This window comes from Hippopotamus amphibius, chromosome 1 (genome assembly GCF_030028045.1).
Source record: "Hippopotamus amphibius kiboko isolate mHipAmp2 chromosome 1, mHipAmp2.hap2, whole genome shotgun sequence".
Lineage (NCBI taxonomy): Eukaryota > Metazoa > Chordata > Mammalia > Artiodactyla > Hippopotamidae > Hippopotamus > Hippopotamus amphibius.
In genome coordinates, this window is record NC_080186.1 from 117,813,551 (window position 1) to 117,828,924 (window position 15,374).

At 49.1% G+C, this 15,374-nt stretch overlaps 1 protein-coding gene across 2 annotated transcripts; it reads right to left on the minus strand.

The window, feature by feature from the left end:
- Positions 1-3,915: 3,915 nt before the first annotated feature.
- On the minus strand, positions 3,916-14,770 carry PMVK (phosphomevalonate kinase). Of its 2 annotated transcripts, none has more exons than XM_057725392.1 (5): positions 14,544-14,770; positions 12,667-12,730; positions 9,784-9,936; positions 5,518-5,647; positions 3,916-4,453 (listed from the first exon to the last, which is right to left on the minus strand). In XM_057725392.1, the coding sequence occupies exons 1-5, from the start codon at positions 14,636-14,638 to the stop codon at positions 4,317-4,319; spliced, it is 579 nt and encodes a 192-aa protein (XP_057581375.1). In that variant the 5' UTR covers positions 14,639-14,770; the 3' UTR covers positions 3,916-4,316. The 2 variants fall into 2 exon arrangements, with proteins under 2 accessions (XP_057581375.1, XP_057581377.1); XM_057725394.1 differs by having other exon boundaries at positions 14,483-14,578.
- Between the last annotated feature and the right edge of the window lie 604 nt (positions 14,771-15,374).

A 15,374-nucleotide genomic window follows, 5' to 3' on the forward strand; every position in this document is an offset into this window, starting at 1 on the left:
GTGGTATATTCATACCACACACCAGCAATAAAAAGAAATGAACTACTGATATGAGCCTGCAGTAATATAAATGGATCTCAGATAATTATGCTAAGTGAAAGAAATCAGACCAAAAAAAGAATGTATACTGTATGACTCATTTATACAAAATTATTGAAAATGCAAACTAATCCATACAGACAGAAAGCAAATCAGTGGTTGCTGGGGGGATGAGGGTTGGGAGAGGCAAGAGGAGGAGACATGGTGAAGCTTTTGAGGGTGATGTATATGTTTATTGTAATTGTGATGATGGTTTCATGGGTATATATCGATACAAATGTCAAAACTTATCAACTGTACACTTTAAATATGTGCAGTTATTACATTCCAATTATGCCTCAATTCAGCAGTTTAGAAGTGGAATAATAAAACTTTTAAGAGTATGTTAGTGATACAAATCATTATTAAAAGAACATATACATAATATTAAAAAATAACTTAAGAGCAATACTCTGAGATTATAACCACAGACAAAATTTAGTAAAGACTAGCAGGGTGGGGAGAATGTCTTGAAACAAAAGCAGCTAAAGCTCTCATCATAACACAGAGTATCAAAAGTCAGGGTTATTATTGATTTTGATATTTAGAGAAATATCAGTTTTTTTAAAAAGAAGTGTAGAGAAAACTGAAGTGCAGCAGAAGTGACTCTGGTTAGCCACTGGGGACTCCTACGTGAAGAGGCATCAGTGCCAACTTGTCAAAGTGTGGGGAGTGGAGCTGCTGGCTTCCCAAGTCACATCCTGTGACTCTTCCAAACACCCAGAGCCAGGAACTAGCTCAGCACCCCTACCAATGGCATATGAGAGCCACCAGCCCCACTTCCCCTTCTCTGCTTCATCCCTGCCTCCTTGATATTTAAACTTAGTACCAATCAGTGATCATCGAGCAATTCCACTGCTGGGTATACATCTGAAGGAAAGGAAATAACTATCTCAAAGACGTATCTGCACCTGCATGTTAACTGCAGCATTATTCACAATAGCCAAGGCATGGAAACAACCTAATTGTCCATCAGTGGCCAAATGGATCAAGAAAGTGTGATATATATACACAGAAAGAAATATTATTCAACCAAAAATAAATAAATAAATAAAGAGGGAAACCCTGCCATTGGCAACAACATGGATGAAACTTGAGGGCATTATGCCAAAGTGAAATAAGTCAAAGACAAATACTGCATGATCTCACTTACATATGGAATCTAAAAAAGCTGAACTCATAGAAACAAGTGTAAAATGGTGGTTGCCAGGGGCTGGGAGCTGGAAAAATGCAGAGATGTTGGTTAGAGGTTACAGACTTGCAGTTATTAGATGAATAAATTCTAGAGATCTAATGTACCACATAGCCACTGTACTTCACAATACTGTATTATATATTTGGAAGTTGCTAAATGTTCTCACCAGCACCCAAAAAAATGGCAGTTATGTGAGGTGATGGAGGTGATAACTAACCTTATTTTGTGGTAATCATTTCGTAATAGATACATATATCAAAATACTATGTTGTACACCTTAAACTTATACAATATTATATGTCAACTATAGCTCAATAAAGCTAGGAAGAAAAAAAAAAAAAACAGCTCAGTGATCTCTCAGTCTGGTACCACACGGAGCGGGAAGTGGCCTCACAAAGAGCCTCTGTTCTTAACTCTGAGAAGAGCCCCGAGGAGCCAGAGTCTCTGCACTGGAAAGGACCCCAGTGGCCTCCAAGCCGGTCCTGGCTCAATGTCAGCGGGGGACAGAGGTGCCAGGCCCCAGGGTTGGAGGCGAGGACACGTGTGTTGCATGGAACGATCACCCACCTGATTCCAGCGTGACTCCTCCAGTCCTGCCTCACCACGCATCCAATCACAACCATTTTCTGAGCGCCCACTGTGGGCCCACAGCTCTGGGAGACAAGGCTACAACTACAAGACAGGCACAGCCGACCCTCAGGGAGTTTACCTTCCAGTGAGACTCCCCCAGACAACACGTGGAATAGGGGCGGGGCGGGCACGCAGCCATTGGCGCGGCTGTTCACGCGATACCCTGAGCAACGTGGTTAGAGGTCCCGCTCCGCCAACAGTCCGCCTGGTGGTGGTCCCCGCGGCACAGAGTGCGGTGAGACGTGGATCACAGCCTCCGCCCGGGGCCCTCCAGGCCCTCTGGCCTCGGGGCCTGCGGGTGAGCTGGGGGCCCAGCAACAGCCCGAGGGCTGTGTCCCGCGGAGCTCCAAGCCCTCTCCACGGCCGCCCCACCGGCTGGGCCCAGGCCTTGAGGCAGCAGCCAACCTCTCCCCCATCCCCGCCTCTGCGACCCTAATGGCGGTGGCAGTCTACATGGGGCGCAGTCTGTGGGACCCGCCCCCACCATTTGGGCAGCCTGAGGAGCCTGAGGGCCAGTTGGGTCCTGGGCACCTGGCTCTCTCGGCAGTGACAGCTGGGCAGGGTCTGGGGACCTGGCTCTGAGGGTGCCTCCAGCTGAGATCTGCCTCTTCAGCCGGGCCTGCGCACTGGCGGGAGGACCCAGACCGGGTGCTGGATGAACGCTCTCGGGCAGGGTAACCGGCCCCCGCAGGGACCCCCTCCTCTTAGCCAGGACTTGGACCTCGGAGGGTGAAAGTTGTGCCTTGGGACTTTGCCCTTTCTTGTCAAAACAGAGAATCACACTTGTTTGGTAGAGGTTTACAGGAACATTGTGACCTGACCGTGACCTGACCTCGAGAACAAAGGATCTGACACCAAAGAGGTTTGCAACAATTAACCACACTCCTCCTTCACCTTGCCTATGAAAGGGCTTTGCTGAAAGCGTGTGGGGAGTTCGGGGTTTTTAGGGCATGAGCCACTCATCTCCTCGCATGGCCCTGCAAGAAACCTTCCTCTGCTCCAAACTCTGACGTTTCGGTATTGTTTGGCCTCACTGGGTGTTGGGCACACAGACTTGCCTACGGTGACAGACACAGGGAGGGCAGGTTAACAGAACCTGGGGGCCGATTAGCTGGGGTCAGGGGATATGGAGGGGTCCAAGATGACTGCCAAGCTTTCGGGCCTGGTTAACTGAGGAGCCAGGGAACTAGTATCAGGAAGAGGTAACCCAGGGAGGAGACGTGAGCAGGAATGTGTACAGTTCAGTTTGGGGCACAGTGAAACTGATGCAATTTCTTTGGTTGTCCCCTTATCAGTGAGAACCAACAGAATTTGTAGGAGGAGAACAAAGCCAGGGCCAGTGAGCTGGCGGACTCAGGCTAGATGTCAGGATGGCCAGGAACCACAGGGCTTTGCACTGTACCCCAAAGGCACGTGGCCGAGGGGCCTGGTCAGGAGTCAGGCGGCCTGTGTTCTGGCCGGAGCACCAGCACTTACTAACCCTCTACCCTGGGCAGGTTGTTCACTTCTCTGTGTCCTTGGCATGTGCTAAATGCAGATGAAAATGCCCTCCTCAAATCTTTCACAGGGTGGCTGTGAAGAATCTGGAAGAAACTTAGAAACTGTATAAGGTTATGTAAATAAAAGGGGTCAAGTCCAAGGCCTTCTATGGAAAAGCTGAGGCTTATGGTGACTTGCCCAGGGCCAAACAATGGTTACCAGGTGCCATCGAGCTCTGGTGCCTCTGCCCCTCTATGATACCCCAGTCCCTCTAGGTACTTGCTGGTGGCACTTTCTGTGGAACACTGAGCCTCTCTTGGGGCCATCCCAGAAGACGAGACCTCTCAGACTCAGATCCTGCCTCAGACACACACAGGCCTGTTACCCACATGGCCCAGATGAAGGTCAGCCTCTGCAGGATCCGTTCCAGCCCAGGGGAGGCAGAGCAGAAACCCATAGCCACCAGGACAGCCCAGGCCCTTTGGAACCCCTCACAGTCTGGGTTGGCATCTGGGAAATGAGAGATGTCCAGCTCTGAGCAGGTGCTCCAAGGAGGTTTATTGGTATCCACAATGGCAAGCCCGGGCTCTTGCCCAGAACAAGGGGCTGAGAGCATCCAGTCGGGGAAGCAAGGTCACCGCAGGCTGACAGGTCTGGCATCCACGGAGATGGTGATACTTCTGCTTCAAGCACAGCCAACTCACTCCCCTTTGCCCTTTAAGTCTCCTTGTAAAGAGGTAAGGCTGTACTTTCCATGAAGAAATGAGGTCCCTGGCAGTTTCTTAATTTGTCTGACCTCTACCAGCCCCCAGAAACCTCCACCCAGGCCCTCTGTCTGCTCCCCCAACCTCGGCCAACATCAGCAACCACATGTGCGTCACCATCAGCCCATCCTCACCCTGGCAGCCCCTGGCTCGCTCCTAGAACCTGCCAGCTAAAGTCTGGAGTGGACAAATTCTATCAGGCGCTCCAACTGCTCCTCCAGGAGCTGCTCATCTCCGTGGTTCTCAATGACCCAATCGAAGGTCCCGAAGTTGTCCAGGCCACATTCTGACTCAGCATCGTCCACCCCTGCGGAGGAGGTATGGCGAGGTCAGGTCCCATCCCTCCCAACAAACACCAGGCATCGGGCATCGAGGCCTGCTGGCCCCACACACAGCCACCCTCTCTTGCACTCCCCTCGGCCCCTCCAGAACCAAGCTCCACTCACCCCAGAGGGCACTTCCCCATCCCCTGAAACACCAGGATAGCAGGTTCAGCAGCCCACAGCCACCTGAGCCTCCCAGAGGGTCCCACCAACTTGTCTTCACTTGTCACTGCCATCTCAAACCACAGACAACCCAAATGGCCATTTCATTTTCATTTTATGTAAAGCTGGTCATGTCAATTTCTATCCCACACATCTCTAATTCAGTCCTCTTGGGAGGCAGCATGTCGTTCTCACCTGACAACGAGAATGGTAACAAGAGCATCTACCTGGTGGGTTCGCTGTGACTATAAAGTGAGATAATGTGTTTAAACCGCTTAGCTCAGGCCTGGCCGAGGTGAGTGCCCAGGAGGTGAGCAGCCAGTAGGAAGGGTCATACCCACTGATCTGAACTTCCCCGAGTCACAGTGACCGAGGGCAGGGAAGATGCCTGAGCTGTGCCTCTGAATTGCCACAGAGCAGGTCCTGGGCTGGCACCACTAAGGCTGCTGAGTAGAGCTTCCTCTCCCCCTCCCCTCATTCTGTTAATCAAACAGGAGTGAGGGTTGTCAGGCCCACCCGCTGACCCACTGTCAGTACCCCCACCAGGCTGGAAAGCAAAGGTGAAGGACCATGGGGATGGGTCCCAGCCAGACCTCCAGAAGCTCACTGGCCTGGAGAAAGGCAGCCCAGGTAAGGGTACCAGGCCAAGGTCACGGGGGAACCTTCATTCCCCAAGGACACCATCCTCTACCCCATTCCACTTGCTAATCTGGAGGCACTCCAGAGCCCCAGGCCTCAGACTCCTTTTTATAATCCCCTGCTCACTCCCCAGAGCCTTCCAGGGAGACAGCGGAAGACTGAGAGCACAAGAGTGGGTGGCCTGGACTACAGGTGGCGCAGCCGGCCTGCGTGCCAAGCCTTGAGGCAAAGGTTGTGAGCAGCTCACCTGGTGTAAATACCCAGCCCCTTTGCTGTCGGCTCTGCTCCGTGGCCACCACATGGACCGTCTGTGTCACAGCCCCATAGGCCTTGCGAAACCACTGGATGTCAGACACCCTCCGTGTGTCACTCACCAGCTGCAGAGAAAGAACACAAACAGGTGACCAAAAGGACATAGTGCAGGACAGGGCACTGGGGGGGAGGGGAAAAGAGGGGAAGACCCAGCCCCACTCCAAACAAGCAGGAGCACGGACTAGAGAACCCATACAATTGTCGCCCCATTCCTTTTATCACCCGACCAGCTGGGACAGACGACCCCTCCTTCCTCCAGGCAGTCCTCCCTGATGGCTGCAGCCTGCAGTCTGCTCTGCCCACACTGTATTCTATGGTCATGTCAGTCATCACTAAGCTGAAGAAGAGGCCTCAAGCTTTGAAGTCAGATCAGCCAGTCCAATGCACTCATTTTACATATGAGCAAACTGGGGCCAGAAACAAAGATACCCTCATCGGTCCCTGCCCCCCAGCATCCTTTAAAACATAAATGTGATTCTTGTCAATCCTCTGCCCCAAATCTCTCAAAGCTTTCCCATCATTCTAATAAAATTCAAGGCTCTCACCCCAACTTACAAGGACCTATAAGATCCGGCACGCATTTCGCATCACCTTCCCTTCATTCATTCTGCTACAGCCAACTGACAACCTTGCTGTTTCTTAAACATACCAAACAGGTCTCCTCCTCAGGGCCTCTGCACGTCCTACTCCCTCTGCCCAGATAATCACGAGGTAGGCTCCCTCACTTCGTGGAGGTTTCTGCTCAAACGGAACCGCCTCGGAGAGGCTGTCCCTACCATCCTGGCTCCCTTCCTGTTCCTCTCAATTCTGTTATGCTTTTTATTTTCCTCTGAGCACTAAGCATTCATAAAATCATCACTATTTATTTGTTTGTGTGTTTATTGTCTGATGTGCACTCTGCAGAGTCAGCTCCGCGAGGGGAAGGACTGTATCTCATTCACTGCTTTATCCCTGGCCCTGAACACTGCCTAACACACAAGGAGCACTCAGGAGCATATGTTCAATGAACGAATGAACTGGCCAATAAAGAGGCCAGCTGTTCTTGTCCACGCTGTGGATATGTTCATCCACCCAGCTATTAAACGAGTACTATGTCAAACACCTACTGTGTGTCAGGCACTGTGCTAGGCACTGGGGATAGACTGGTGAGTAAAACAGACTTGGTGCTTGCCCTCAGGGAACTCACAGCCTAGTGGGAGAGACAGACTCTAAACAAGCAGCTTCACTAATTACCACGTAATCACCGCGCATATCGACAAGCATCTCCACCTTAACACTTTGAAACTGAACTCCTGATTTTCTCCCCAAACCTGTTCCTCCACACCGTCCCTGTCTCATAAAATGACAACTCCATCTGTCTGACTGCTCAGAACAAAATCCTTAGATTTGTCTCCTGTCCTTCCACCCCAGAGCCATCACATCAGGAAATCCTATTGGTTCTATCTTCAAAATGTGTGCAGGGGGACTTCCCTGGTGGCACAGTGGTTAAGAAGCCACCTGCCAATACAGGGGACATGGGTTCGATCCTTAGTCCAGGAAGATCCCACATGCCGCAGAGCAACTAAGCCTGTGCACCACAGCTACTGAAGCCATGCGCCCTACAGCCTGCGCACCGCAACTACTGAAGCCCATGCGCTCTAGGGCCCTCATGCCGCAACTACTGAGCCTGCGTGCTGCAACTACTGAAGCCCATGCGCCTAGAGACGGTACCCCACAACAAGAGAAGTCACTACGATGAGAAGCCCACGCACCACTCACTGCAACTAGAGAAAGCCCGTGCACAGCAACAAAGACCTGACGCAACCAAAAAAATATATATATATGTGCAGGAACTTCCCTGGTGGTCCAGTGGCTAAGACTCCACACTCCCAACACAGGGCACCTGGGTTCCATCCCTGGTCAGGGAACTAGATCCCACATGCCACAACTAAAAGATTCTGCCTGCTGCAACTATGACCAGGAGTAGCCAAATAAATAAATAAACTTTTTTTTTTTTTAAAGTGTGCAGAATCCACCCCTTCTCTCCACTCCACCATCACTCCAAGCTGAGCCACTGCCATTCTGCTGTCTTGCACAAAGATCCTCTGCTCGGCATCTCTGCTTCTCCTCTTGCCCTTCCCTCAGCAGCCAGGGAGAGCCTTTTAAACCTTAGATCACATCATGCCTCTCCTCTGTTCAAAACCCTCCAGTAAGTCCCCATCTCACTCAGAGAAAATCCCAGGCTCTTCCAGAGAACTTGCATGATCTGACCTCACCTCTTGCCACTCACCCCTCACCCACAAAAACCCATTTGGGTCACTCCCTTGCTTCCTTCAGGCCCTGCTCAAATGTCATCACATCAGTGAGGCCTTCCCTGATGCCCTTAATAAAGCAGCAACCCAGCCCTCCTCAGAGCCTCGGCCTGCTCTGTTTTGCCCCTTAGTATTTATCTCCATCTGACATATTCTATATTTATTAAGGTCCTAACTCCCTCTACCCCCAGCTATAATGTAAGTACTCTGAGGGCACGGACTTCATCAAATTTTCACAGGATGTATCCCCAAATCACTTGGAACAAGTCCAGGTACAAGAAGATACTACTGACTGCCAGAATGAATGAGGAAGGGAAAGGATAAGGTGCTGTGGGAACACCTGACAGGGAAAGCCAGCTAAGACCTGGGTATCGGGACTCCCCTGGTGGCACAGTGGTTAAGAATGTGCCTGCCAATGCAGGGGACACGAGTTCAATCCCTGCCCCAGGAAGATCCCACATGCCACGGAGCAACTAAGCCCGTGCACCACAACTACTGAGCCTACACTCTAGAGCCCGCAAGCCAAATCTATTGAGCCCACATGCCTCAACCATTAAAGCCTGAGTGCCTAGAGCCCGTGCTCTACAGCAACAGAAGCCACCGCAATGAGAAGTAGCCAGCGCACCACAATGAAGAGTAGCCCCCGCTCGCTGCAACTAAAGAAAGCCCGTGTGCAGCAAAGAAGACACAACAGAGCCAATTAATTAATTAATTTAAAGAAAAAAAAAAAGACCTGAGTATCAGAGAAGGCTTCCCTGCGGAGCTGCCGTGGAAGCTGGGCTGCAGCTAATCTGGTGAAGAGGGAATGGGCGGTCCAGGCAGGTTGAAGGACACAGGCAGAGGTCCTGATTCCAGAAGGAGATTGATTATTTGAGGAACAGAGAGAAGACCAGCATTGCTGCAGCTTAAGGAGTGAGGAGGCTAAGAGGGCAGCAGGAGTCGATCATTCAAGGCCCAGAAGTTCACGTAAGGATTTTGATTCTGTCCATCAAAACAGTGGGACAAAGGGTTCTACACGTGACTCAGTTTGTTGCAATGGTGAATGGGAGAGTTTCCTTAATTTCTCCTTTTGTCCTTCTGTTGTTAGTGTATAGGAATGCAAGAGATTTCTGTGCATTAATTTAGTATGTTGCTACTTTACTAAACTCATCAATTAGTGCTAGCAGTTTTCTGGTAGAGTCTTTAGGGGTTTCTATATATAATAGCATGTCATCTGCAAAGAGTGACAATTTTACTTCTTCTTTTCCAATTTGGATTCCATTTATTTCTTTTTCTTCTCTGATTGCTGTGGCTAAAACTTCCAAAACTATGTTGAATAATAATGGTGAGAGTGGACACCCTTGTCTTGTTCCTGTTCTTAGAGGGAATTCTTTCAGTTTTTCCCCATTTAGAACGATGTTGGCTTTTGGTTTTTCATATATGGCTTTTATTATGTTGAGGTAATTTCCTTCTATGCCCATTTTCTGGAGAGCTTTTATCATAAATGGATGTTGAATTTTGTCAAAAGCTTTTTCTGCATGTATTGAGATTATCATATGGTTTTTATCCTTCAATTTGTTGATATGATGTATCACATTGATTGATTTGCATATACTGAAGAATCCTTGCATCCCAGGGATAAACCCCACTTGATCATGGTGTATGATTTTTTTTAATGTTCTGTTGGAGACTCGGTTTGTTTTTAAAAGGTCGCTCTGGCTGCCGTGAGAGGAACGGATCGTAAGGAACGAGAGCTTAATGAAGCAGGGACCAGCGCAGGGGCTACTACAGCTATCTGGGTGAGACAGCGGGGCTTGGACCAGGGAGGTGGCCGTGGGGAGAGTAAAATGGATACATCTGAGACACATCTGGGGAGAGAGGCAGGAGCTGGGGAAAAAGATTTTCCTAATGCCACTATAGAGCCCACTTACCCAGACGGGCTGGGAGACGCCCTCCACGATCTTCCTGCAGAAGAAGCCTGGGTCGGCCTGGCGCTTCTCCTCCCCCCAGCGGATCATGTCCCTCCGATAGACCTCCTTGTAGGTGCTGGCATCCAGGAGTCTCTCGAAGTCTAAGCCGTGCTCCTGCTCAAAACACATTCCATTTATGCCACCAGCCTCTCAACCTCACTCAGGTCTTCCCTAGAGCAGAGGGAGGGCCACCCCTCCCCTCCCCTGCCCTTCCTGAGAGCTGCTGCGAGGACTCACGAGGTTGCTGCCAGGCCAGAGGCCTGCAAGCGAAAGGGCCCTAGAAACTGAGAAATCCCGAACACTGGCAGATGGAAGAAACGCCTTGGGTTAATCCAGAAATTGTTTCAGTTTGTCTTTAAATGTGTGATGTGGTTTCCTCTTTTGCAACAGTTTTACCTTCCCAATTATTTACGGCTTAAACTAATCCTGAAATTAGTTTGCCTCCCTTGGGCGCAGGCTTAGCCTTCAACTAAAGTGGGAAATCTGAAAACATCACATCCCGTGTCCTTCCACTACCCCTTCTGGCATTGTCTGTCCCCATCCCAAAGCCCAGGAGACTTGGCTTCCCTGTCTCTCTCCCCTCCCCCTCACCCCCCTTCCTCATCCCCAAATTCCTAGCACCTTTGCTGAATCAGCATCACTACATTTGGATCCGGACACACCTGGACCTCTGGGGCAGGAGGGGCTGTTCTGACCACAGTGGGGAGCCACTTCCAGACCCTACCTTCCCTTCTCCAGGGACACTGACAAGCAGGAGGGTCCATCCAAAGGACCCCAGGATGGGAGGGGGTCTAAAAAACATCACTCAGTTCAGGTTTCAGCTCCCCTGGCATTCACTGCAACAAGACCCTCTCCCAAAAGACTCCGTTTTTTCATATACAAATTGAGGGGAACGTGACCCAGCGAGTCAAATCACCTTCCTGCACCCTGTTCCAAGGTGAAGGCAGCAGACATCGCCCGTTTATAAACTAGTTGACCATGTACTCTTTACCACGGGGGAAGATGAGCCACCAGGAGCATTATGGTCTGCTTGTCAATTATACTCCCTATTGCAACTTAAGATACCAATGCATGAACATTTCATTTTGAATTTGTTTTCTAATGGGAGTAGGGGATGAAGTGGTGCTGGCCTTAAAAACAGCAGAGGCAGGCTGGCCTATGAGGGTCTCCTATTGAGGTTTTAGAAATGCAAGCACCTGCCCGCCCCCTCTACCCCACCCTCCCCAACCTGGCTCATTGGTGTGGAGTGGGGCCTAACATGGAAAGTTTGGAAGTAGATCAGTGGTCAAACTGCTCCTCTGGGCTTTGGAAGTGCCCAAGCCCCACCGGGGAAGGCTGAGTGCCTCCCGCCTGCTCAGAGTCACTCCCAGTTTGTCTACTAGATACAAGGAATTTCTGCAACTGATTTCATTTGGGAAAGGTTCCCACTTAAAAAAAAAAAAATGAAAACCACTGAATCTGTTATCCACAGGATTCCCCAAGCTGCCATCCTACAAATGGGTTTGTTTAGCTGGTGGGAGAAGAGCCAATGGTACAGGAGAATGCTTCCCATGGAGATGGGGCTGTCATATGGAAGGAGGGGACAGATTCATTTTGTGTGGACCCAGAAGGTCAGACTCAGGCCAAATGACCAAGGGGCCATGAGCACAGATTCCTGAAAGGATGCACCTAGAGGTCAAAGACAGAAATGTAAGCGAAAGCAGGCTCTTCATTGTGTGGGGGAGCTGATCTCACCCTCCAGACACCCTTTCTGAAGCCCAAGATCCTGAGAGTTCCTGTTTATTTTTTGCAGTCCTATTTTTTTTTGCCAATCTACATGGTTCAAAATTCAAAAGATAAACATCACTTATAGGGATTTTCCTGGTGGCACAGTGGTTAAGAATCCACCTGCCAATGCAGGGGACACAGTTCCAAGCCCTGGTCTGGGAAGATCCCACATGCCTCGAAGCAACTAAGCACGTGTACCACAACTACTGAGCACATGTGCTGCAACTACTGAAGCCCGCGCACCTAGAGCCAGTGCTCCACAACAAGAGAAGCCACTGCAATGAGATGCCCACACACCACAACGAAGAGTAGCCCCCACTTGCCACAACTAGAGAAAGCCAACGTGCAGCAACAAAGACCCAATGCAGTCAAGAAAACAAAAGCAAAAAACAAAAAACACGCAAACAAAAAAACAGTGGTCTTATCATTTACAATGAAAAATCTCCCTCCCTCCTCTGTTCCCCAGCCACGCAGCCAATGGTCCAGTCTCTTATGTATCCTGCCTAGGCTTTTAAACATCCTAAGCACTTAGAACGGTGCTGAATGCACCCCATATATATTTGTTGAGGGCTGAATATATGAGCAAATATATTTACAATTTTCCCCATTTTTATACAAATGTAGCATTCTCTATACACTGTTCTACATCTTGCTTTTTTCATGTAACAATATATCCTTACAACTCCTGTGATTAAATTTCTAAAGGGAGAATTCTGAGGGTTGTGGCAGACCAGCTTTGGGGGGGAGGGGGGAGTGTGGGCCATATTTTTTTAATAAGGGGACAGATCCTTACCAATAACACAGCATCACAGCTGCCAACTCGCATCTACAGCCTTTTCTGGACACACTTTCCTGAACACGCTCTAGGGAGGTGGCCTGAAGTGAGTAAGGCCAACAGGAAAGAAACGTAAAGGGAAAATGCCCCAAAAGGTCCACCTACAGAAAGCAGAGAGCTGTCTGCCACCCTGCCAGCAGGGGTCATAGCGACCCGGCTAGTGACTCAAGCAACAACACAGCAACCAAAGCTTGGGAGCTGGCTCCTTCCAACCTACCAGATGTCTCACAGCCACTACCTACCTGGGCATACTGCTCCTTGAGTGGGCCGGACAGCCTGAGGACAGCACACACGTCAGCTCCGAGTCTGTGAGACAGGGAGATCCGAAACTTGTTAACCTAGAGCTTCCAGACCCCAGAAGAGCAAAGCCCCAGTTCTGCTACTGGTATCTATATAACTTTGCCCAGTTTCAAATTCCCTGATTTCCTCATCTATAAAATGGGGATAACAGATTCTGTTTTGTCTCCCATACGATTATTACGAAACTTGAATGTGAAAGAGGCCTGAAACTAACAGGTAAAATAAATAAAAGTAGAATTACAGTGTGAACATCCTGACAATATTCTGGCTGGATTTGGTTACTGCTGGGCCCCTGAACTAGTTCTCTCACAGTCAATGGTATCTCAGTCTCAACTGACTTGGCCACCACATATAAATAACTCATTCATTCAGTTTTTCAATTTACTCAACCAACCATTTCTTGGGTTCTAGATCTGGATCCAGGTGATACAAATGTGAATAAGATACATGATTTCTGCCCTGACCTTGAGACACTCACAGATTCACTTAAAAACTGACATGGTGAGATAGGTGTTCTTATTTCCATGTTTCATATGAGGAAACTGAGGCTGAGTGAGGAACACTGACTTACCGAAAGCACCATTGCAAGTAACAAAGCCAATATTGGTAAAATAAAAATAAAATTCAACATTTAGTTCCTATGCCTTTACTAGGGGCAGGAATTGTTCCAAGCCCTTCCTGTGCATTAGCTCATTTAATCTTTGCAATCACCCTATTATTATCTCCATCTCACAGATGACAAAACTGAGGCACAGAATGCATAAGAAACTTGTACAAGATTACACTTCAATAAGTGGTGAGTCAGGATTTGAATCCCAGCAGTCTAATTCCAGAGCCTATGTTTCTGACCATAAATTGATTTATGTGTTGGGTGGTAAGAAAAAATATAACTTAGGAAAAGGTGGCGGATACTTAGTGGTGAAAGATTCAGGTGGCAAATTCTGCCCTGGGCTTTTCCACAACCTCTTAGAACCCCCATGGTGCCCCAAAACAGCTTCCTGGTACCCTCACCACACTGGCTTTCAAAAGGAGAGGAGCCCTGCTCCAGCTTCTCTGGCTTCTGTGCTCTCCTAGCCCAACAAAAATGCTCCCACACAGAATACCCTGCTTTGGGAGAAAACCTGAGCAAAAGGTATTATTTGGAGAAGCAGTAAGGTAAAGCAAAAAAGAAACCCATTCCTTGGAGCTAGACTAAAGCTGAATTTATGTCCTGGATCTACCAATTACTTTACGTTCCTGGCAAGTTTGGGGTTGGGTTTTTGTTTGTTTGTTGTTTGTCTTTTTTTTTTTTTAACTTTTCAGAGTCTCGGTTTCTTCATCTGTGAAATGGAGATACTGATTAATATTACCACCCAGTACCTAAGTATGTGGCACACAATAAATGCTCAGTAAACCGCAGCGATTAGGTGGGTTTAGGATTTTTCTTTGGAGTTTGATACAACTGGGGTGTGGTCTGAGGCAAATCCTCTATCTTTGACTCAGCTTCCTCTTTTGTATCCGTTACCTCGCCACACTGTCTCTAGGATTAAGAATCATGTATAAAAAGTGCCTTGGGAGTAACTGTTACTGATGCTTCTTGGAGAGAGCTACAGCTTACAGTCTTTGAAGAGGCGGCCGCCTGATTCTTTGAGGTGGTCGTGTGTAAACTGCTGTTTACGTGACGGCAACAATCCTCCACTTTTCGCCGCCCAGTGCTCCTTCTGCCCTGCAACCCGAGGCCCTCAACCCCAAAGCTCACTCGGTCACACCCCAACACACCCCCTCGTGTCACGTGATTCGGGGTCTCCAAGGTCCTTCTGCTTCCCCACCCCACGGACACCTGCTCTGCAGCGCTCCGGTCACGAAGTCCTTCCCGGATTTCCTCTTCCCGCTGAACAGCAGCACCAGCTGCGGGGCGCCTACCAGCGGGGCCATGGGGCCGGCACGCCTTGCGATCCCTAAAGGTGACACTTTTCCCTACTCCTTAAATCGGGCCACCCCAGCACAGATGGACGCGGCCACTAGGTGCAGCGGCAACAAGAAGGGTTTCGCCCCCGTCTTATTCCTGACCATGGAGAAGACTGTCAGCCCGCACACACGCTTCGGTGCCTTTAACTTAAAGCCTGCACAAATGGATTATGGAGAGAAAGAAGGTTAATTCCTAGGGCAGCCTTCTCCCCTAAAGAAGCTCCCCTACCGGAACTCATTTGGAACCGTCCAACCCGCCCAGAATCTGACGTCATGGCCCCGCCTTCGTAGCTGGTACGCGTGACACGTGGGAGGGACGGAAACTGGACGCAACTATTTTCCTCCGAGGTGGGGTGACGTCTTAAAATTTCCTGAGCGAACCTCGCATTGCCTTCTACACAACCCAGTAAACACGGAAAAAAAGAGTAAACGTGTCCGTGTTGAGACAGTTTTCAAAACTGCCTGTTTGTGCATTTTAATGCGTGTACTAAAGCAAATCCGTGAATGCCCCACAGTGAAAATAGACGTTTGTGGATAGGAAATAAGGCGAGGACTCGAGAGGTGTGCCTGGTGACGTCATGGTGGGGGAGGGGCTTAGACAGATTTTATTTTTTATTTTTTTAAGTTAAAGGCAACTTTATTACAATACTTTCCCAAACTTCAAAATGCATTTATTATTGAATTTAATCTAATATATAATACA

Bases quoted from the DNA above. Each gene is read 5' to 3' on its own strand.
- PMVK (XM_057725392.1), bottom strand. From the start codon at position 14,638: ATGGCCCCGCTGGTAGGCGCCCCGCAGCTGGTGCTGCTGTTCAGCGGG. The intron at 5,648-9,783 runs GTAAGTGGGCTC...CTTTCTCTGCAG, and splicing joins GCGTCTCCCAGCCCGTCTGG to CTGGTGAGTGACACACGGAG. The intron at 4,454-5,517 runs GTGAGCTGCTCA...CCTCCTCCGCAG, and splicing joins GGGCTGGGTATTTACACCAG to GGGTGGACGATGCTGAGTCA.